The sequence below is a fragment of the Aspergillus pseudoviridinutans genome (assembly GCF_018340605.1).
Source record: "Aspergillus pseudoviridinutans IFM 55266 DNA, scaffold_1, whole genome shotgun sequence".
Lineage (NCBI taxonomy): Eukaryota > Fungi > Ascomycota > Eurotiomycetes > Eurotiales > Aspergillaceae > Aspergillus > Aspergillus pseudoviridinutans.
In genome coordinates, this window is record NW_025091281.1 from 1,343,430 (window position 1) to 1,366,651 (window position 23,222).

Genomic DNA, 23,222 nt, shown 5'->3' on the forward strand with positions numbered 1-23,222 from the left:
AGGCGTAGAGTCATGCTAGAGAAAGATCCAAATTTCTGTAAATCCAAGGATGAAGACCTAGATAAAAGCCCCGCGGGCAACTTTGATCGAACTTTTTTCCCCAGTCGAACCATTGCCGTCCCGTGACTTCTGCCTGCCTGCCCCACTCCGACTCACCGCCTTGTCCTGAGATAAACGAAGCATTGGGAGGACAATCCACTACATTCCCAAATTGACTGAAGCGCGGAGACCAGAGGTACGCATGTCATCCTTGGTACCTTATCAGATAGAAGCCAGATGATGTGAGAATAAAACTATACGCTCAGACAAAAGACGCGAGAGCTGCGCCATTAGCCTGATAATAGTAGTGGCCGATAATCGCCAGATAAGAGGAGATAAGATCATGTATATATTTTCGAAGGGTCTCGATGACAAGCACTGATCATATTCTGAGATTGGCCAAGCAAATGAACAAAATCTCGTTATGCAGGAAAGCCTTGCAGGGACTCTAGTACTAAGGTGAATGAGTGGGACGAAACTACTTTTGTTTATTCTAAAAGATCCGGAACTACATACATGGAAAACAACTCGGAAGAAAGGTAACAGAGCGCATGGATAACCATCAGAGATGGCATTCCCTGTCCCTTAACAGAGATCTGGTTGACCTGCACTTCAACCAGTACCCTGATAGGAGACCGTCCAAGTCTCAGGTCGTTACCCCCTGCAGTGCCGTCCTGAAGAATTTGACCAGCATAAATGATACACACGAGGAAAGAAAAGGAAAAATATCTTGAACGCCATCAAATGCTAGAGCATCAGAGAGAATTAGAAAGTGAAACAAACTCGAAGAGAGCCAGAAGCCATCACCCCACGAAAGGGCATGAGAAGAAAGAACCAACAGTCTATGCGAATCCGAAATAATCACTGCCAGCCGTCATTGCAGTATACAGACGCTGTCTCAAAGTCTCGTAGCTTTCATATTCTGGAAGATCAAGTTCTGATTGCTCAAGTTAGTCCCTGATTGCCATAATCGCAATTATGTAGCGAAGACTTACGGTTGAAGCATGTGTGCGAGCTTGGAAGACGATCCTTGTTACCATAGTCGCGATGAATATTGAACTTGCTGACGCCGTTCATGCCTTCAAGTTCCTTGAAACCGTTGAGTGGCACTTTGCTTGTTCCTGTAACGAACTGCAGGAGTTTGGCACGTTCTTCCTTGTCAAACGAGCGGACAGCACGCCAGAACCACTGGATTTGCGGTGATGACGCGGAATAGTTATGATACTCGGTATTGGCTTTCCAGTCGTCCACGTCAATCTCAGGGAGACCGGAGATAAGAAGTTCAAGCTCTTGTTCGTTGAAGATGGAAATCAGGTCAGGAGGAATAATTTCGTGGAAGCCTATAAAGGTAATGAGTATCTGCTGTCATGATTGAATCGAGCAAAGAGGAAAGAAGGAAAGCGGCATACCTTTCAAGAAATTGTCAAGCTGGTCCTTGACAGATTTGACCAAACGGTAATCCACCACACGTTGAACGTATTCCTCCTTATTCTCCTGAGTCACCGGGATGTTGCGGCCATTTTCTATGAGATCAATCACCTGCTTCTCGCCAAAGTCATCAGTTTCGACGGCAAAAGTCTCAGTGATGATGTCGGTAATATCGTTCTCCAGCATCCAGAGAAGAGACTTGTAATAATCAAGGTCAAGCGTTTCCATGTCCTTGATGGAGACTGATCGGCCGAGAATGCACTTGTAGACCGCTCGGCTGAAATGGCAGTCGAGAACGCGCCCTTCGTAGAGAGCTTTGCCAATGATGCGCCCAATGAACTTGAAAAACATCAGGTGCTCCGAGTTGACACCACTCAGGCGATTTGGATGGAACGTGGTACGATCAGCAGCAACGGGGATGAACAAGGCATAGTTGGGATTGAACATGCCACGAGCAAGAACCTGGAACCATTCTCTGGTCACACCTCCGGCATCGACGCCTTCCTCACCATGGAAGCGCACGTTCAACTTGCCGTACTTCAGCTCATCCGCCGTCTTGAAGTACAGGGACTTGAAAGAATCAAGGAAGACTTGGTCTCTCCTGACAGAAAGTTGAAGAGGCGGATGAGGGTGGCGAGGCTCAGCTCCACGAGAATGAAGCTTGCGAGTAAAGTAATTGCGCTTGTTGTCAAACTCCAGAACCTTCGGATTTTTGACCAACAAAGAAAAGCTCCCACTCATCAGTCTAGGATTCTGACGAACAAGTTCGTTCAAAATCTTGCGATGATCTTCTGTGAATCTGAAAAACAAGCCTTCCATATTCAAACCGGCATCGGCCGAAGTGGTAGACACAGACAATTCTCGGCTGTTGCGAGCGATGGAAGTGTCTTTCAACGTCGTGTTCTTGCACACAACCATCAACGCCTCAATCAAAGGTAGGAGGATGGTGGCCACGTTCAGCATATTTTCCTTTTGACGGATGACAGTCAAGCATTCGCTGAGCTTAGTCCACAGAGGTCCGAAAGTCGAGCTCTCGTACAACGTTTGCAGGACATCTTCCTTAGCGGTGGAGTCAGGTTCAGGCGCCTTAACCTTATCCACACGGTTGGGATCAAACAGATAGTCGAGTGCCGTCAAGACACGCAACAATTTGGCTTGGTCTGAACTGGCTGGCGAGAACTTCGCCAAAGCCAAGCCCTGCATGTCTGTGCCTGTTCGAGCTTGGTGGATATGAGATAGAAGTTCGTCCAAATCCGTTAAAATCGTGGTGCAGAGACTCAGGGCCTGGTTGACAAGTTCGTTGCCAATGACGTCCCTAGCGCCGGGAATAGCTGAAAGATTGTTGATAGTCGAGAGCGTTTCTCTGAAAGTCTTCCCGTTGCACTCTCGAGCAGCCAAAATGTGGACAACCAAGCGAAGATTTTGATCAGGAACAACAGGAGGTTCAATAGTCTTTCTCTTCGGTTTCTCGTCTTCCACCGTCTCCTTTGCTGCCTCGGCCTTGTCTGTCTCGACCGGCGCAGCGTCTTCTTGAGCTGTTGTCTGAGCAGCTTGGGGCTCTGCACCTTCCACAGTAGTGGCGGGTGCATCAGTCATGGTTGCGTCGGTGCCAGCTGCCGGTTCCGCAGTTTCACTTGGCTGTACTGCATGCTCCTGGTCAGCACTTGGTTCCGCCACCTGCGCCTGCTCCGGCTTTTTGCCTTTGTCTTCTTCTTCCTCTTGCTTTTCCTTCTCACGACGAAGAAGTAAGGTCAGTGGCTGCGTAATGCTGTTCAGTAGACTAGAAAGTTGTTCCATGCAGTTCGGATTTTCCATGATTAAGCTGCGGTCAAGTAGATTAAGAAGAGCATTCAGAGCAAATTTGTTTGCCTTAATTTCCTTGCCTTTGCCTTTCCGGGACGGCTTCAGTTTCAATGCGGAAGCAGGATCATGCTCCGTAAGGAAGAACCACGCAATGTGGGGATTGTACTGGGATAAGAAAGAAAGAGTGCCCAGGCACTGCTGCACAACCATAATTGGAGTAACCTCGCTGCTGACACTCGATGAAGTGTGGAAAGCCATGTTACGCTTGACGGACTGAGGAGTCTTTTGGACCGAAGAAGGCTTCGCACGTAGCGAAAGATGAGCGAAACTGCGTTCAATCGCCGGGACGTCTACACTCCCATCTTGGAGGATAGACAGAAGAAGGCTAATGACCTCAATGCGATTCTGGCGATTTTCACACACGTTGTGAAGGATGTCGTTCAACTGATGGCGAGCATTTCCTTGGAGAGGCATGAACATCAGACGGAGCAAAGTAGCAACGCCAGCTTTATCGAGCATTTGGACAATCTGGCGTCGTTGTGGCTTCTTGGTCTCTTGATCTTCGGCTGGTTCATCTCTAGGACGATGATCAGCTCGGGTAATATCGCCAAACTGAGCCAATCGTCTTCCTGGCAAAGCGCGTGCCTCGGTAACAAATTCTGGACCTAGAGTAGCAAGAATTTCCTCCGGTTGGTCCGCAAGTACAGCTTGTCGCAAGGAAGGATCCAGGGTAGCGAGGAAGCTGGCAGCGTCCATATCTTCTGCGTGAGCTGGGGCATTGGCAGCCGCCGCTTGCCTGCGTGCGCTCTCGCGCTCTCGGCGGCGACGGTCAGCTGCTTCTTGCTGCAAAAGTTCTTCACGAATATCGGGAGGCAATGCCTCCAAGAACTCCTGGTTAATTTCGCTGGGCTCTTCACCAGCTGCGGCAGCCTGCGAACGCTGTTCCGCGAGTTGTTGCATGATAACCTCTTCTCGAAGCTCTTCAGGCAGTGCCTCGAGATACTCAGGATCTATTTCCATGCCGGTAATGTCAAGCTGACGGCCACGGATTGTTGTGTGCACTCGACGAGCAGGCTCGGACGGGCCAACTTCAGCCTGGGTCGGTGGTTCCGCAGCCTCTTGGATAGCTGTTTCTTGAATGTCGTCCATTGGCTCCGAGACGATCCCTGCGGCTTGACGCTCTGCCTCCTCCTGCTCCCTTTCTTGCTGACGTCGAGCGTTTTCTTCCTCCTCCTTTCGTTTACGCTCTTTTTCCTCTTCCTCTCTAGCGATGCGTTCTTGACGTTCACGCTCGGCCCGCTCTTCCTCTCGTCGCTTGCGCTCTTCTTCCATCTGTTTTTCACGTTGCTTCTCTTCCTCAATTGCAGGCGGAACAAGGATCTTCAGCAGAGAATTCACGACACGCTGTGTCTTCTCGACGTAAGTGCTGCTGAACAGGATGCGAGCCTCCTCTTGCCAGCGACTTCTAGTGGTGGCTAAAGCGAAGCTTACGGCTTGAGAAGGATCATCGCGAGTCCGAGCCGGAGGAGCTTGTGGTCTGCCAAGGCCGAAGATGTCTTGAATACTACGGTTTGGTAGAATAGCTCGCCTATCGACGTGGACATGTATCCCGTCTGGACGAGTTATCACGCCGAAGCCCGGTGTCGCTTGTCCGGAAATTGCCTGCATGATTGCGTTCATGAAGCTTACCGGGCTGTCCATGGGAACAAGACGTCCGGTAGAAACAGGTTCCATGCCATGGACCCAATCGGTGAAAGCTTCATTGCCGGGCAAGCGAGGCTGTGCAGTTTCTGCACCCCGGTCGGTTCGAACAAGAAGGGGATTCGTGCCGTCGTCGGTACCACGAGCGGGGACTTGCGTTCGATGGAATCGGTAGGGCTGAATTGGAACTATGCCATGGCGATTGGGCACCATTCCGGTAACGGCAGCCCAGGTCGGTTGAGGGCCGCGGAATCGCTGGTGATGTCCACGGTGCAATGGAGGCTCGTCGCCATCCCAACCCCACGGATCGATCAGATCTTCATCTATTGAATAATAATCAGTAATTTTCTAGCGATGGATGGGCAACTCAAGTCATCGTACCATCGTCGAAGCCTTGGTATGATCCTTCGTCATCATCAATGCCCTCTAATTCCTCCTCAAGCTCGTCAATTTCGTCATCCTCTAAAATGCTGTCAGCAATTTGTACAATTCCTATGGCGACCAGATCACTGACCGTCGTCATCATTCAGATCATCATCGACCATGTCATCATGCGCATCGCCGAGGCTGTCGGCCTGAAGATCCTCGACACCCCCTGCAGCTTCGTTCAAGACGCGGAACAAGTCGTCAAAACGCTGGCTATCACCACGACGATCTGCTTGCCGAATATCGGCTAACTCGTCCTCGAACTGATTCATGATTTCTGCTTCCTCGTCATCTTCAGACATTTCCTCGCTTTCCCATTCATCTTCATCCCCTTCCTCCAAGCTATCGTTGTCATGGTCACCGGTTATCTCACCAGCGAGGATCTCGTCATCATCCATATCAGACTCGTCATCTTCCTCATCGTCGTCTTCATCGTCTTCGTCGTCTTCGTCGTCAATCACGACTTCAATATCCATACCGGAATCACCCGGAAGGCCTTCGATAGGTCCGACACCCTCGATCTCGTCCTCTTCGTCGCTAACCACCTCGCCGTCATCTTCGGGCATGTCTTCATCGTAATCCATCTCGTCACCGTATTCGTCATCATACATCTCGTCGTCTTCCTCCTCCTCCGATTCTTCAGAGCTAGTCTCCTCCTCATGGCGAGGCTCCAGCATCCCCAATGTAGAATGGCGGAAAAGATCAGGAGTCTCTTCCCGGTCATCATCAAGATCAGAGACAGATGTGGCCGAGGAGATTTCGTCCTCCTCGGTATCTCCAAGAGTAGAAATATCCGACGATTCGCTTAGGATGACGGCAGTTTGTGTAAGCTTGTTCAGGGGGCGCAGAATATACTTGATGACCCGCTTGGATGCCGGGAAGTTGAGGTCAATCTCAGCAATCGAGGCGGTCAAAGCAGCAATGAAATGCTTTTCATACATGGTCTTCGCGAGCTGCCTGGTGGAGGACGGGAAAGTCGTGTCACCCGAAACGAAGGCATACCCACTAAGCATTTTGTCGAACAGATCCGCAAGCGACATTAGCCTGGAATACTTCACATCCAGCTGTTCATTAGACGCATTCGCTTCCTTATATATCCGTAGTGCATGCTCCAAAACAAAACGCCTTACGAAAGAGAGCTCGGGCTCATCTTCCTCATTCACATTCTGATCAGTGCGACGTCTTCCATTGCCCCCAAATTCACCAGTTTTGGTGCATAGAGCGACGAGTACCCGCATTGTCCAAGCAGAAGTGTTACTTCGCTTTTTGAAGGCAACTGATTCGTCATGCTCCATCGTGCCCAAAGGCACGAGGACATTCAGCAGGTAATTCAGAATACCCGACCGGGGTTTCGACGGCGTCGTTGCAAGGGGATCCGCCTTGCGCGAGAAATTTATGAACTCGACTTTTGTGCGATTATAGGAAGACAGCAGTTCGGTTAGGCATTGCAGGAGGAAACACCGGTAAATGTAAATAGGATGCTCATCCGCCTTAAATGGAGGTTTTTCCGATTTCTTGGAGGTACGCGCACCCTGCAGTTCGGCGCTGGAGACGGACGGGGTGGGTTCATCGGTCGCCATTTCTATATCGGTCTGAGTTTCTGATTGATCGTTTACAGCTGCATCCCCGGCTTCAGCTGAGGGTTCCTTGTCTTCGACATCCTTGTAGGACAAGAGCTCGGACAGTAGATAGTGGATAACGCCGTCGGGGTTCTCTACCACAGGTGGCTTCAAATCCGCAGCTTTACCCTTGTCTTTGTCATCCAATGAAGGTGCACCGCTTGCAACGTTATTATTGCTAGGGCTCGTGTTTTCACCTCCTTCTCGAGCTGCCGAGGACCCTGGGGAGCCGCTGGTCTTGTCCGACTTCAAAGTAAGAATCTGCGGGCGTTGACGGTTATCGTACCGCTGCAACTTCAGCTTCTCATTGGATACTTCCACGAAAAGTTCTGGCGACCTCAAGACCAGATGGTACATCTGTCGAACGTAACCGGTAGTATCGATCTGACGAGATGATTTCGACTCAAAATTGGCCACAATCTCGCTCCTCATGATCTGACGAATTGTGTCCTCGTCTTCGACGATATGTCGCAGGATCAACATAAAGGCGCTCTGAAGTTTCTCGTTCGTAGAACTCGATAGTTGCTTAACCATAACAAAAAGGCGCTGCAAGCTCCGCTTCTCCCCAAGTCGGACAGCTATGCTGCGACTTCGGGTGAGAATGACGAGAATTCGACACACAGAGAGAGCTAAAGCGTCGTCCTTCCCAATCCTAGGTAAGATTTCGACTATGGCTTCATAAAGTTGAGTCTTCTGATCCAGGGAAACCAAAGGCTCCTCAAGCTGCGCCGGTCCTGCGTCATCAGGAGTCGAGTTGTCGGGCAGATTCCAACGAATTTGAGGTGGCTGCGCATCGTCCGAAAGCAGCTTCTCCAGGATAAGCAGCACATGCCCAATCCAAGGGAAAGATTCGTCAGCTGACTTTTCCGGAGAGACTTTGATGAATCCAAGGAAGGTTGTGAAACATTCCTTCAGCTCGTCCAGTGTAGCAGTATACATGTCTTTGTCTTGCAAAACCAAAGCAAGCAAGTGGGCATAAGCTGCTACCTTTTTACCAGCAACTTGAAAGTTTTCCATCTGCAACGAGACCAAAGACTGAACAAGAATCTCACCGACCTCTCTTCGGAAGCTCTCGGGGTCACTGTGCTTCTTTGTCGCGGACGCGATGAGGTCTGATAACTCGAAGGACACGTCATGGTGCTCATTAAGGACATCCAGGCAACGCTCGATCAAATTTGAGCGAACCTTTTCACGTTCCCCGTCCAAGTCTTCAACCGTAGTAAGCTCACGTCGTCTTGAGGTCTGTTCTGTAGGTTGCTCTGAGGAGGCCGTTCCTGCCTGGTTCGAGCTCTCAGAAGAGTTTCCTGAGGCATCGGCGTTGCGAGCATTTCTATGCGAGGACATATCACGATCCTCGCCAGCCACGCTTTGCTCATCATTGAGAATTTGAGTCAACGCTCTGGCCAGAAACTCAGTCCCATTGCCAAGCTCATTATCGGGTCTGTCCTGGTCTTGCTGCTGGCGAGAACCGTCATCCGTTGACCGTCCGGATGCCTGAGCAAGGAGCATGGCAAGAGTGGAACGTTCCAGGAATCCGCTATTGAAAGGTGGTGCGTCACCAAGAGCGGTATCTTCTGACGTCTCGCCACCAGCAGAATCGATATCTTCGGGGTTTGGTGGGACTCTCGGTGGAGCTCGCAACCGGTTCTGTGCCTTGCAGTACTCTTCAGCAGCGAGGTATACGTTGTTGCAGCGATAAAGAGCTTCGGTAGCCAGATCTTTGTCGAATCCCTTTTCTTCGTGTAAGTTATTGACGCGATCCTTATTGACTACAACCGTCTTCCTTGTCGCTTCTGCTAAGAGAGGAGGAGTGTCGGAGCGACGAGCAGCTCCAGTCTCATATTCGCCGTCCAGTGATGAACGAAGGATGTCAACTAGACATTTGACCACAGAGCTTGACGACTGCGTTGCAAAGTCGGAATTCCACAAGTCTCGAGCCATTGGCAATATTTCCATCCGAAGATCAACCAAAAATTGACCGGGTTGAAAATAGTCTGGCCGATCTCGATCCCGATCACCAGTAGCAATGGCCTGTGTCTGGCTGGAATCAACGATGTTTTTGCCCGAGGCCAATTCCGCGAAGAAAGAGAGAATGATCTTGATGCCTCCATAAGCAGATGTAAGTCGTGCGGAAACATCACTCTCGGACTCAGGGACAGACTCAGGCGGCGTGAGAGCCTTGACCTCTCGCATGAAGACATCGCAAATCTCTTTCATGACTTTCAATCCGTGCCTTTTCTTGAATGTAAATAGAACAAGGGTGAGATAGTGCGAATGTGGACGTTCGGCTGTAGCTGTTACCACAACTAAATCAGTATCAAGACGACCGTTTAGATCTCGCAAATTTGCAAGTAGGAAAGTTAGAGCAACTTACCTTCATAAAGCAGATGCGAAAACGATGAGAGGATGACAATAAGGTAGGCGAATCGGTGCTTGGGATTGTCGCTTGAGTTCGGAGGAGTAAACTGTAATTGATTGAGTACGGCCCCAGCAATGGCGTCCGCTACCATGGTCGCATTCTGTCTCTGGTATGAGTCTACCCGCCGCTTTCCTATCAGGCCGAGTCCTAAGTTGTGGAAGAAACCGGTGATCGAAGAAGGCAGGGAACTAAGGAGATAGCGGAGTGCCTGCACATTCTTGAAAGCTGCACCACCCTCTGGTACCTTGGTGCTATCGTTGGACGGCTGAGCAGCGCCTTGCAGTTCAGGTCCACGGTTTGCTGAGCCTTCTGATGCAGGTTCGGCAGTGCCACCTTCCGCAGTAGGTAGTTCAGTCCCTTCATTGGGTTTGTCCGAGCTAGCTCCTGCTTGCGCTTTTGTAGCCTGATCCCAAGTGGCAGGAATATTCTTTTCGAGAAGAATCTCCTCCCACACGCAAGCAGCATGCAAACTACCCAGAGCCGAGACGAGCACGCAGTATCGATCAGCTAGGTTGACTTGAGCAAAAGCAGAAGTGTGCTGGCTAGGGCGGGTCTGATACAAAGGCATGGAAAAAATTTCGCGAAGCAAATCGGTAAGGACAAGAGTGGCAGCCATATGCTTTGCAAAATAGGTTCCATTGGTCTTCGCGATGTCCAAGATCTCCTTGCCTTTCTCCTCGGATAACTTCTCGGTGGCTGGTTTAATCAGAGGAGTAAAGAAGCCCGAATCCTTGGGCTCAGACCAGAAGCCAGAAAGACTGTTGACAGCAGTCTCCGCTCGCGTGACAAGGGACGGCAAGACCAGGTGCGGTTTGGTTTCTGCTAACATATGTACCAGTACCGTAAGCTCCTGATTTGCATCTGAATTGTGAAAGTCGAATGGAAGACTCTGCAGAGTCGCGAAATCCAAAACGAATTCAACAGCCCCCGATTCGATGAAGGATGAGCAATTGGCTTGGTTTTCAAAGAAAGCGCCAAGGAATCGTACAACAGGGTAGACGTAATCTGTAACTGTGAGGCCAGCCGCGTCCACGTCCTGAGGTTCTGCATACTCTGGCGAAGATGGAAGAAGTTGAGTCAGATCCCCTAGGTTGAGTTTTCCACCGTTAGGAAGAGTATTGGAAGTCAATTCCCGCACTCCAAGGTTTCGAAAATCATCCAGGGATGCGTCCATTGCGGCACCGATCTCGAGGGCCAGCACATCGTAATCGCCAGAAATCTGAGGCTTTCCTTGAGGACCTTCCACCCACATCTTCGTTCCCATGCCATGTGCCCAAGCCTTGCTCTTGCATAGTAGACCGACCCGTGCTACCATTACAATGATGGCGGTCATGATCGATGATTTCAGTGCTGGATGATGCCTCACCAGCTCGTCGAAGGTGGTGCCCAATGACCGGACGAGATTGTGGTCATCCTTTAGACACTTTACGTGCTGGGGATTTTCGAAGATCTCAAAAAAGCTTTCCAACGCGTTCGAAGACTGAAAGAGCTCAAGACCAGATGAATTGAGACATATGGCTCCAAAAGCAGAGGGTATGCAGGACAGTGCTTCTGCAGCAGGCATGATTCCGGGAGCAAGACGCGCATCCTTCGATCTAGCCATCTTGTACTCTCGGTCTTTCTGGTCTCCATGTGGCGATGGACCACTCACGGCATCAGATGGTATAGGAGTTGGTTGGTCACCAGGCTGAGCCTCAGGTGCAGCACCCTCCGTCTCGACAACGGGGGGTTTCTCTGGAGTCTTGAGCTCAGATGAAGTCACAGCTTCCAGAAAACTCTTGCTCAAACCTGCTTCAGCAATAACCGCATAACTAGTTGGTTCATTGTGAATGAAGCTACTGAGAATGTTAACGGCGTTGCTCCAAACATGTGACCCGAATACCCGAGCATTCTCGAATACGAGCCGGAGAGAAGTCAGCAATTGAGGCGAGTCAATCAAATTCCGTAGGACTCGATCAAATCCACCGCCATTGTGTTGCATGATGTGGTTGACAAAGCGGAACATCCATCGAAGGGTTTGTTGTTGGAAATATGGAATCTGATAATCGATCGACGGAGTTTTGTGCTGCGGGGGAAGTCCAGCACCCCTAGAGACATTCTCAAAAGATGTCTTGGTCTCGTAGTCAATAAGGTCTGAGATAGCCTCAAAGCCCTTCGCATTCGTGAGCGTCGCGAGAGCATCACGGACCGCATGAACAAAGGTATCGAGAAATTCCATGACACGTGAATAAACGCGGCGAGCCTTCTCAGTGCGAAGATTCAGAATATCAACAAACATCGGTATCAACCCAGCTGAAACAAGAGTTTCCGGAGTTCGAGTGCTTGAACCAGGAAGCGTACGCAGAAGAGCAAGTAGAGCGTCCCGCCATTCATCCTGATAAGCTTCATCCTTGTCACTTTCGTCCGAAGCTAGCTCGTTAACAGCCTTTCGAGTCAGGAACATGAGGACTCCATGATTGACATTGACGCTCAGTGCGGCACAAACGTCAATAGCTCGTGACTTGTGCTTTGCTAATGCATCAAGCGCGTTTAGAGCCAAGGTCTGCAGTGTACGGGAAACCGGAAGATCGCCGCTTGCGCCGAGATGAACTAGCTCGCCCAACTGGTATGCAAGCTGAAGGCGTTTCGGTTGTTCGTTATCGTACTGCAGAATCCTCTGTTGGAACAGTGTCTCAGGATAGACATAAGCTAAGTTGGTAACTGCAAGGATTCGGATAGCAAGAATCTGCTCTCGAGTGGAATTGGATGTGGCCACACCCTGGGCGGTACGGACTCTGTGAAGTAGTTCGTACTTCGACTCATCCGGCAACTCATCCAAATGCGCAGCGAGAAGATCTTCAGCTTTCGATGCCGAAACCTTGGAGTAAGGGATGTCAAGAACTTTGCCTCCGCGCAACGCTTCCTCATGTTTTCCGGAGGGAGAATTGGTGACGGAGCCCGGTGAATCTTCCACAACTGTCGTACGACTTAGCTGCGGAGTAGGATGGGTGTGGCTTCTCCGAAGAGGCGTCGGTGTAGTGGGAGGTTGTGACGGCAGTCCAACTTGCGCATTCTCCGATGGCGCCTTAGCAGGTTCAACCGGGGCCGAAGGATAGTAGATCAAGCGTACATGACCCCACTCATCCCAGATGTCAGATTCGCGAGCAATCGAGACCAAATCATTCGCATTATGTCTGGTATGAGCTCCTTTCTCCTTGCCTTTGGTCCCGGCAGTAAGAGGAAGAGACGCCTTGCCGGACGTGTAAGGACGGGGAAAAGGCGCGGCAAGCTTCTGCAGCTTCTCTAGATCGATGTTATAGTGAGCTGCCAACAAGCTCTGCTGAAGATGGGAACCGCCACGCTGACGAGAATGGTATCTTTGCGCCAGGCAAAGAGCCAACCGGAGGGTAGACTGAAGAAGAGAGAGTGAAGTGGTGTTCAGAAGCTCCCCTAAGCGCTCGCTGCTGTTATACAAGCTGCGATTGCCGCATTTCTCTAACAGAAGCCTGGAGAAATCAAGAATCGATTCCACAAGTTCCCTATCGCCCTCCGGCCCATATCCCAAAGCATTCAGTTTGGAATCTGCATCCTCAGAATTGGATTGAACGTCGGAACTTGTGTATGCGTCGATCAAAACATATCTGCCAAAGGGCTTGGTCTGCGGGCCGGCGTTGAGAGCATACTTCTCGGTGACGGACGCGAGGATATCATCAAAGCGGTTCAATACATTGATCCAGTGATATAGATCACCTCTGGGAAACGGCCATAAGCGAGAAAAGGTATTGAGGTGTAATGGAAGCTCTGGTACGGAGATAGTCGTGGCACGAGCTACGAATTCTGTCAAGTATGGTGACTGGAACAGGAAAGAAAATTTTCAGTCAGCCTGCATTCCAGAGCTGGAGATCGAGCGGGGTGAATGAACTTACAATTGTCGCCTCATGCTTTTGGCTCGCCACCTTCTTAATTCTCCCCATGATGATGTTTTAAATTAGACAGCAGCTCATGAGGAGGTTCGCTTCACCCCTGTTTGCTCCTCCTGGTGAAGGTGGGGAGGTCGTGAAGACCTGAGTCGCGCAGAGGGTCGCGGAGGAGCCTTATGACGTTTCGGGTCTTCTCCTTCCTCAGCAAAAACCTAACGAACGGAGTAGGACTAGGATAGAAGCAATTAATGTTGGAGATGGAGGGAATGAATATGAAGTAAAAGAAGCTTTTCCCTCCAACTAAAAAGGTCAGGATGGGCGAGGGGAAGGTGAAGATGAGATGACGGATTCTGTTGCAGCTTTGGAAGTATCGATAGGCGTTTAAAAGTTCAGAGAAAAACAAAGTGCAGGTCGTTTCTCTGAAACTCTAGCAACCTAATCAGTCAAGACTTAATGAGATGAGTATCGAGAGACACTCCAAAGCAGAGACAGGATGATAGGAGGTGGTGCAAAAGGTCAAGATGAAGGGTGTGGTGAAGTTTGGAAGGTTCGTGAAATTATCCAGATGATGGAGCTCTGGTGCTCTTCCGTTGCAAGCAAAGCAGAGAACAGCCCGGAGCGGGTGTTCTTCCCCACCGAACAATTCATTCACTGATGCCGACTACACCCTAGAAAAACTTCAAAAACACCCATTATCCATGACGGCAGGCATCAAGACATTGTATAATTTCGTACCTCAATTATTCATTAGGCTCTCGCTGGTTTCACCTGAGAAGATTGAAGGTTATCTCCTCCTGTATGATGTCAGGCAAGTATAGTAGGGGCTAGGGTATTTCCGGCTAAGTCCATCTCGATTCTGATGCTTGATCCCAATTTTCCTTTCCCCAGGAAGCCAGCACATGGCATCTGTCATTCCCAGCTACCTTTCTCCCTAGACCTTCACCGTCAGGAAGCAGTAGTTGGTGTCTGCTTCAGATGCGACGTCCGTCCGCCCAGATAAGCAGATCGATGCCTCGTAAATTGCTATTTGACTTATATGTATACACAGAGAGACAGAGAACGCCAATTTTATGTCCAATATAACAAGCGCCCCCAGCGAGCTGCGTCAGTCAATATGGGATCCAATTCTGATGCACCGTCTCGATCAGTCCTTTAATTCCGGCAAATCACCATCCCACTGAATCTTCATCGTCGTTGGGAAGGGGAAGAAGCTAGTCTGGTCAGCAGTCATGTACATGGCAATCCCACCAGGACCAGAAAGCTTCTTCAGGTGGCCTTGTCCACCAGGTGCCCGGCGAAGATTATCCAGCCGTCCAATGACCTTTAGCATGGTGGTAAGCGCGGTTTTACAAAGACCAAGTCCCAGACACTGGTGGGGCCCAAAACCGAAATGCGCGTATAGGTTCATGTCGCGGTCGAGTTTAACCTTGTCGGGCTCTGGAAAACTGACAGGGTCCATGGAAGCCGAAACCTAGTGAATATATCGTGAGCAGGAGGATCGCCAATTGCGAATTTTGATTCATGGATTACTCACCAAGTTACAAAGAATATGCTGGCCTTGTTTTAGTGTGATCTTCTGGCCGTTGTCCTCGACAACTGTGGGTTGTGCAACCACTCGCGGCAAGGCAACCGACGACCGCATCCGGGCACCTTCCATGAAGCTATCAAGTGTTAGTAAAGAAGGATGACATAGAATTTGGTGATACTCACTATCGCAACAGTAGATCGTCGGCTTCAGGGGTATCTTCCTTGGCCAGCCGATTGATCTCGGGCAAGTGAACGGAGCCTTCTTCTGAGAGGTAATAGTCAAGAGACTGGGAGAAAAGCTGTGCTTGGTTGGCTACCATTCCTCCAGCAGTTGGCAGAACGTGTGTCCAAACGATTTCGGCCGCTGGCTTCCCGCTGTCAAGCAGGCGCTGAATCATATGGACACCATACTCGCTAAGGACATCGTGCCGATGCAGACTATTGACAAGATTGGCAATGAAACCAGTCTTCTCGATGAGCTCAACGTTAGCCAGCGTCAGCTGGCCAAGCTGTTGCGTCACGCCGCGAGCCCCTTGGTTAAGCTCGAAAGACTTCCCAATATCTGCATCGTAAAAGATGGAAGTGAACACGACCGCCATGATTTGGTACAACTCCGACTCAGTGAAGATGCCTCGGGGATTGGATTCGGTTTTCAATGGTAGCGAAAATACGGAAGCACAGAAGTGAACCTGCGCCAGGTTTGCAATATCGCGGACGATATCAACTTGGTTGACACCAGCAAGCTTGTAAGAGTACCTGTGCAGCAGCTTCAAAGTAATATCCTCATAGAACTTCTTTACTTCAGTTTCCCATTTATCACGGTACAGGGCCTTGCCCATCATTTGACGCGACATGGCGTTCGGGGTCCTGTCACCGGATAGCATGAAATCTCTGCCGTAAGGCTGATCATTGTGGCGCATGAGAAACTCAATCTTACTACCCCAAGTAACCTTGAATGTCTCCTGGTCCGACAGTATGGACATGCAGGCCGAATGGGAGTTGATGAACTGAGGCGGGGGCGTATAATTGGGGCGATCCCAGCTATACTTATCGGCGGTTCCAAGTTTGGTCAGGATCTTCTTATTCTCGGATGGTATGACAAGGGGGAAGTGAGCATAGATCGAATCGCCCCTGAAGTGGTTCGGAAAAGCTCGCAAGACGAGTTTGTAGAAGACATGGGTCTGGTCAACCGAATCCTGAGGCTGAATCTCACTGTACGCCCAGTTTGTGAGATGTTTCGGCGTAAAGTCGACGGTGTGAAAGCGGTCACCACGAACCAAAGCGACGGCGTCCGAGAGAATGGCTCTAGAGATCGTAAAGTTGGTGCATAGTCCACTGCCAGGGACCATTGCCTCTTTCGCGTCTTCCACAATGATACCAGGGTATATCTCAACCCGATCAGGATGGTCGTAGAGTCGCTTGAGCTGGTCTGCGACGTGTGGATCCGGGTTAATTTCTTCAAAAGTCTTGTAGGGAGCCAAATTGAAGTAATTCCTGAATTCGTTCAAGGTAGCCAGATTCCAGGAGCGGGCTTGTTGAATCCCAAGCGCCTCGATGCTCCTGAAGACGGTAGGAACATGCAAGGCACCGAAAGCACCCGCGCAGTCCTCGACGCTTTCCTCGAAAATCTTGACTAAATCATCGTCGTCATACGACCCATCTGCCTTGCGCTGCAGTCCAGCAAACGGACGCTCCTGAGGCTCTTCTGGTAGCTTAGCCTCCCACCGACCAAGTCCTCGCAAGAAGTCCTGTAAGGAGATCTTGCTGGGATCCTGCCCAGGGAACAATTCTTGATACATATTCTCAGTCCATCTCTGATCTCGCTGAGAGATGCAAGCATGCCAGCGGTACACAAGGTTGAACTCAGCAGCAACTTGATTACCAGTCGCTTGAGCAGCTGCGCTGCCAAGTAATCCGTCCTTCATTTCAGAACGGGGGTCCAAGCTCCAGATGCTGTCTGTTCTGTTAATATTCAAAATGGTGCGAACATAATCCTTCAGAATGATGTTGACGTAGAGACCGCATGTCACAAGTCGACCTGTTTGAAAAAGATCGTTGTCATACTTCGCATATGCTGCGGTGTCGGACTCTTGCGGCTTTGTAAACCGGCCTCCTTCGTTGATCATTGCAAGCTTCTCAACCACGTAGTTATGGAAACGATTGAACATCATCAAAACTACGCCAACACCCGGAGGGAAGCCCAGAATGCGTTTTGTCGAGAAACAGTCTGGCTTGAGCTTACCATCCTTGAACGTCCTGACGAGGTCCTGTTCTTCTTGATTGTTGCCATACAAAGGTGATAGATCCAAGTATGAAGAAGTCAAGCTGATTGTTGGATCTTTACGATCCGTCTGGAATAAATCTGTGTATATTTGTCAGTCCCAATTATTGTCCCTTCATTTGCCAAGACTTACCATGGATAATGATGGATGCAATGTAGAACAATACACTAGATATCTTATTCGGATGTTCTTTGTACTCTTTGCGTGCCAAAAGACAATCAAAAAGAGTTTCAGGATCTGGGAGGTTCGGAGACTGCGCGGTTTTGGGCCGTACAGATCTTGCATACGGAGTCCCAGCCGCACCAATATGTGGCCAAAGCACGTTCTGTTCCCCTGGTCAGCAAAGCATTCCAACATCAGATGTCATTGAGCCCTACATTGCCAGAGCCATCCGCTCTTCGGTACATTGCGTCACGGCCAAGATAGCTACCCGTGCGGTCAGAAGTAGGCCATAGAAAATTGCTCCATGAAATCCACATACGAGATTGGTGGGTGCTCCAAGTCATTCCAGAGAGTGGTCAAAAAGGTATTCGTCAATTCTTTACCAATCTGGGACGTTGAGGGTAAGCCAGCGGCGAGCTAGGATGTGGTCAGAATCAATAATCCAATTCGCCATTAACATACGCGCATAAACTGACCTGGACAACTCGCTCCATGATATACTTCCTGTCGTCCAAAGCCTCACCAGTCAAGGCACTCTTCGAGACATCCACGAGAGTCTTGACATCGCCCAGGTCAACGTGGGGAAGATCTTTGAGAATGCCTGTCTTCACTTGCTCCGTGACATAGGTGCCATCGCCTGTTTGGCTAGGCATAGGCCGCAGCGACGCCGAGACAACCTGCTCGAGCTGAGCCAGGGCCTTTCCAAGTCCACCATTGGCTGAACCGGTTTGCTTCTCAGACATGGCGGATAGTGTGCAAAACAAAAAGTGGCTAGGTTGAAATACAAATGCACTTCTAAGTCACATCAGCACTGGGCATGTTTGCGAGAAGAAAAGGCATATAAGAGGCCTGCAGCATCCGATACATCCACTATGCGCTTTGCTTGTGGGACACCATCGTGGGGGTATTCATATAATGCGGTTTGTACTCACAAATTTGCTAAATATCAGATTCGAGGATATATGTGGCATGCAAAGCAAAATCACACTAGATATACAAATCAATACAGCCAAACAAGGATACAAAGGCAATAGCTTTGCTTAGCGATTAGGAACCATCGATGAGCCAGTGGACTGGAAAGAAATCGAAAAGTGAAATGGGGCCTCTTAGGACCAGTGTCCCATTAAGTATGAATAATTGTGCATGGACATTGGAGTACCGAATTATCATGCGGCTGCAGCAGTGAGAAACAAGTGCGGCTGAAGGAGCCTTGCTCATGGCTGACGGAGTTAGCAATAATCATCCCCATAACCATCATCGCCAACGAAGCTACTAATGCCCCACAGGAGAGTGTGCGCGATATGGCTATTTGATTCGCGCATGCACAAGAAGACCAACTTAGTTTGGCTGCCAGCTGGGAACACTGCCCATGGCTGAGAAACAGGCCAGAACATGGCTGATGGCAACAGTGTGGGGAGCTGAACGAATTATCAGTAAAGCATCGAAACATACTCCTATAAAGGATGAATATGCAGTCCACATCAAGTACAATCTATTCTGAATTCATGATAGCGCTCGTTCATCAATGATGAAGATCCTGCGAGGGGTTGACCATTTTCGTCAACCACTGCTGCAGCAGTTCTTACAAAGCTGCGAACATGTTTGGGGGGTTGCCAGTCTACCAACAACTTGGTTGGCAAATGCGCAATCATATTGTCATAAGTTCATAAGTCAATAATCGAACGAGACACGAGGATAGGTCAATTCCAGATTCCAGATCCCCGATCCCCCGTCCGCTCAAGAGTCGTGACGCAGCTGATAGGCCGCCCATGTGATTTCCAGATCAGGCAACAGTTTCTCCCGGATAGATACATTTAAGTCACTTAAGATTGGCTGAGAAGGAATGGTGATCGCAGCCGACGACAGTGGGACCCTTATGCGAGCTAAATTGCCGCTAAATAGTCCCGGAAGAACGAGGCTGGCTGAGTCGTCCAATTCACAGTACTCTGTACAGCCTGACAACCGTAGATGGTGGTTCGCGTAGCGGGTAGTACATAGGTAATTCATATCCTGAAACTCGACAACGGAGAAGGCCGGCTGACAGGCTGACATCGAGCAAGGGCCGAGGCGCTCCTTGGTGCTATGAGAGCTGACTGAGTCAATTAGTGTGTCCTATCTTGTTCTGAGAAGGTAGGTATACGAAGTCTGCATTTAATCGTAACACTATCTCAAATTTTCTGTTCTCACTGCTCTTAATTGAATGCATGCACCCCCACCAACCTGCCCCCACCCACAGTCATTCTCTTTCGATGGAAGTCTAAGGACACGAAGTATTCTCAATGTGGTACAACGCAGCGTCGTGTACCTCCGACTCCCAACCCAGTCTCGAGGGTAACGTGCATATGGGGAAAGTGCGACAAGGTACTTCTGAAACATGTCCCTCATTCATCGGATATCACGTGACTAGAGAGTTGCCGAGGTGCCTGAACAGTTATGGAGCCAAAACCGTAGACACTAGTTGTTTGTTAGCCTGAAGTATTTTGCGGATCAGCAAGACTGCAGACAGTAGTACCTCGAGTATCATCACATCTCCCTTGTTGTTGCGGAGTGTGTTGACTTCACTTTCGATCGAGTTTACGGGCACGAGCTATCGTGAGATCAGAAAGGAGTGCGATCGCTTTCAATTCCAATGGCGTCGACAATCACGTTGGTCGTTCAACCTCGGGGTACGCTTCATTTGAATGTCTTCGTTCTCCCTCAATCTAAGCATTTGCAGCACGCTGATTCTATTGCTTACAGGAAAACCCATTAGGAAGCTTCCAAAGGAACTTCAGATTGGTCCCAATGCTTCTACACAAGAAATTTACAGCTCGCTCGCGGAAGCTTCGGGCTTCTCCATCCACCGTTTGAGGATCACCAAGGGAAGCGACCGAACAGTTGTCCCCAATTCGAAGGGCACAAGTGTCAATGATATTGGACTCAGGGATCAGAGTGTAGTCCATGTCAAGGATCTGGGTGTGTTGAAATTTGATCCAGCTATACTCTCCGAACACGACGAGAACTAACGTGGTATTTTGCATCACTTTTCAGGCCCCCAAATTGCATGGCGCACAGTCTTCATTATCGAGTACCTGGGGCCTCTTCTCGTCCATCCTCTATTTTTGTTCCCTCTCCGGCCATATATCTACTACAACTTCGACAAGCCTCTACCCGAGCCTTCCGACCTGCAGCTACTGATCTGCGGGCTTTTAACCATTCACTTTGTCAAGCGAGAGCTTGAGACTCTCTTTGTCCACCGTTTCAGCAATGCCACGATGCCCGTCCGTCACATCTTCAGGAACAGCGCTCACTACTGGGTTCTTGCCGGCTTCAACATCGCGTACTGGGTTTTCCGCCCAGACGCGGCTGCTGCTACCAACAAACCCAACCCGGCCCTCCTCTACAGCGGTCTTGCCCTCTTCGTCTTCGGCGAGCTGGCCAATTTGAATACCCATCTGGTGCTTCGCGACCTGCGTCGACCTGGTACCACCGAGAGGGGCATCCCATCCGGCTTCGGATTCAACCTTGTGACTTGCCCCAATTACTTGTTCGAGATCATTGCCTGGATTGGCGTCTATCTGGTCAGCGGAATGAGTTGGAGTGTCTTGTTCTTCATCTCTATTGGAGGTTCTATAATGGCTAGCTGGGCCGCCAAGAAGGAACGCCGCTATCGCAAAGAGTTCGGTGACAAGTACAAGCGCAAGAGGTTTGTCATAATTCCCGGAATCTTCTAAGTATATTCGGTGATTGGACCAATCTGCGTATGGAAAGCCAGCATTCCCACAGGAATGGCCAGGTCACGAAGCATCCTGTGAGACACTTGCCAACTAGCAAGGGTTGCTGTGATGCTACGCAACAAAGGGAGAGTGCTTGCTACGAAAATAGTTTCAATGCGCGTCAAATTCCACTTGCGGCTGTTCACGAGAGCACATGTTCTCTTCATTAGCCGCTTGCAAGCTTGCAAACTCGCAAACTCCTATAAGCCTTACTCCTATCCTAATAGTTTATAGAAACAACGAGCGATGAAAAAGAGAAGTCTCATCATATAATCCCATTAGTCAACCAAATCCAAAGTTTGAAATGATAGCTACATCCATGACCCATGAACACCGATCTATAATAAGAGACAGATATGAAGAACGAGGCGCAAAAAAAACTCAGGAAGATCAATTCAGGAGAAGAGGAGCTGCTTATGCACTCTTTAACTTCTTCGCCCAAAGGTTGTAGTACGGTTCTATCTCTTGCTCACAGCTGCGCTTAGGATCGGAATCACATCCGAAAAACCGAATGATCAAATCTCCGTCCTTGTAAGTGCCGTCGGCAGAAGCAGCAGGGGAATCTTTGCTGTAAGCATTAATGCTTCGTTGAGGAACAAGCGCCATTCTCGCGAGGACAGTCGGATGCCATTGCATGATATGATCCTAGTACAAGAGGGGCAATTGTCAGGAAAATCATCACAGGCCATTTTGAAGAAAACGAGGAGGGAAACCTACCAAAGCGTGCACCTCCGCTTTCTGAAAGTTGTACTTCCGATACAGAGGATCAAACCACATATCAAGGAAGAATCGCGCAAAGTCGCCCTGCCGAAGCACAAAGCTTCCGGGGTTCAAGTCCTCGTTATCCGTGCTGATGATCAGATCGACATCCTCTGGCTTCAGGTGCGAGAAGGTCTTGATGATGCTATCCGGCGGCACAACGGGAACGTCCTTAAGCATCAAAGACTGAAGGCGATTCTTGTCAAGAATATGAGACCCTAATGATTTGCTAGGGTTCATGATCAGGGCATGAGCATCGAGGTGAAAGAAATAAGCTGAGTGGGGGTGTGATGCCATTGCATGACGCATTGCTGGGACTATTGCCCAGCTCCGCGGGGCGTTGTCCAGCGCGGGTTCGTAATCAGACAGAGTTGCAAAGAAATTCGTATAGCCTGCATTTTAGAAAGTTTTAGTCAGTCACTCAAGTAGAGCTGATGTACTGCACGTAGTTCACCTACCATGTCGACTAGCATAATGCTCTCTGTTCTTGATGATCTTCTGGATGTAGGCATCACTGAAACGGGCCCGATCTAGAACCGTAACAATGACAATGCTTGAAGCTCCCGCGGAGGCAGATATTGACGCTGTGCTCGAATGGAAGAAGTGCGATAAAAGGAAGAACAAGGTGAGGATAGCAAAGCCTAAAATTGCAGCGGCCTTGAGCTGTTTCTTGCGTTGTAAAGAAAGCCTGGAGGAGCGGGTGTGGGAAGAAGTATGAGGATTCCTCCGAGGAGGTAGAGCAAACTGCATGACGAGATGACTCTGTCCCCAGCGACTCTTGCTGGGCGACTCTGTATGATCTGAAGATGCCTCCTATTAGGACATGGTGGGAGTAATATCCGCAAGGCAAACCGGACGAGCTGTATAGATTGGACTGTCGTACCTGGAGGCGGCCAATCTGCCGAATCCGGAAATGAGCGGCGGATCATCGTTCGCCCGATCTTTGTATATGGCACGTTCTAATCAACGATCTGGACTCTCAGGAGATTCCGTCAGACGGAATGTGGGTTATCTGAGATGAGAGCGTCAATTTACTTCAACGAAGAAGAAGACTTGCAGCAGAGCTCAGCGATACTCCTCTATTCGTGCAGCTGAGTGATACATGCCCCGAACATCTATCTTCACAGACCTATGAGCTTATCCAGAAAGACTATCTGATATTGTGCCCCGGAGAAGATGGCATGTGCACTGAATATTTCAAGCAATATTGTATTTTAGGTCATAATGCATGAAGGGTTAGACGGAAAATGGGCGGTTTTCGTGACTCCCGGCCAGTGATTCTTGTCTGAAGTGGTTGTACATTGAATTCCAGAAAATAGTCCAAGATAATAGTACATGACGCCCAGTCCTTGGCCAACAGAATACAAAAACGAATCGACTGTCCATGGTATGCTGATCAGAAA

The 23,222-nt window shown here is 49.6% G+C and overlaps 4 protein-coding genes across 4 annotated transcripts; 1 reads left to right on the forward strand and 3 right to left on the reverse strand.

The window, feature by feature from the left end:
- Positions 1-881: 881 nt before the first annotated feature.
- tom1 (E3 ubiquitin-protein ligase TOM1) lies at positions 882-13,388 on the reverse strand (the record flags this gene model as incomplete). Its single annotated transcript, XM_043296788.1, has 7 exons — positions 882-976; positions 1,035-1,379; positions 1,449-5,294; positions 5,353-5,433; positions 5,486-9,310; positions 9,391-13,267; positions 13,341-13,388. 7 exons carry the CDS (start codon positions 13,386-13,388, stop codon positions 882-884), a joined length of 12,117 nt encoding a protein of 4,038 aa, XP_043152723.1.
- Positions 13,389-14,478: 1,090 nt separating this feature from the next.
- Asppvi_000480 (peroxidase/cytochrome P450 family protein) lies at positions 14,479-18,048 on the reverse strand (the record flags this gene model as incomplete). The annotated part of the gene is made up of 7 exons (XM_043296789.1): positions 14,479-14,805; positions 14,869-14,995; positions 15,045-17,223; positions 17,276-17,468; positions 17,521-17,569; positions 17,625-17,722; positions 17,782-18,048. 7 exons carry the CDS (start codon positions 18,046-18,048, stop codon positions 14,479-14,481), a joined length of 3,240 nt encoding a protein of 1,079 aa, XP_043152724.1.
- A 1,886-nt stretch (positions 18,049-19,934) lies between these two features.
- Asppvi_000481 (trans-2-enoyl-CoA reductase (NADPH) TSC13) lies at positions 19,935-21,018 on the forward strand (the record flags this gene model as incomplete). Its single annotated transcript, XM_043296790.1, has 3 exons — positions 19,935-19,971; positions 20,045-20,260; positions 20,336-21,018. The coding sequence occupies 3 exons, from the start codon at positions 19,935-19,937 to the stop codon at positions 21,016-21,018; spliced, it is 936 nt and encodes a 311-aa protein (XP_043152725.1).
- Positions 21,019-21,474: 456 nt separating this feature from the next.
- Asppvi_000482 (putative alpha-1,6-mannosyltransferase subunit) lies at positions 21,475-22,569 on the reverse strand (the record flags this gene model as incomplete). Its single annotated transcript, XM_043296791.1, has 3 exons — positions 21,475-21,705; positions 21,778-22,211; positions 22,278-22,569. 3 exons carry the CDS (start codon positions 22,567-22,569, stop codon positions 21,475-21,477), a joined length of 957 nt encoding a protein of 318 aa, XP_043152726.1.
- Between the last annotated feature and the right edge of the window lie 653 nt (positions 22,570-23,222).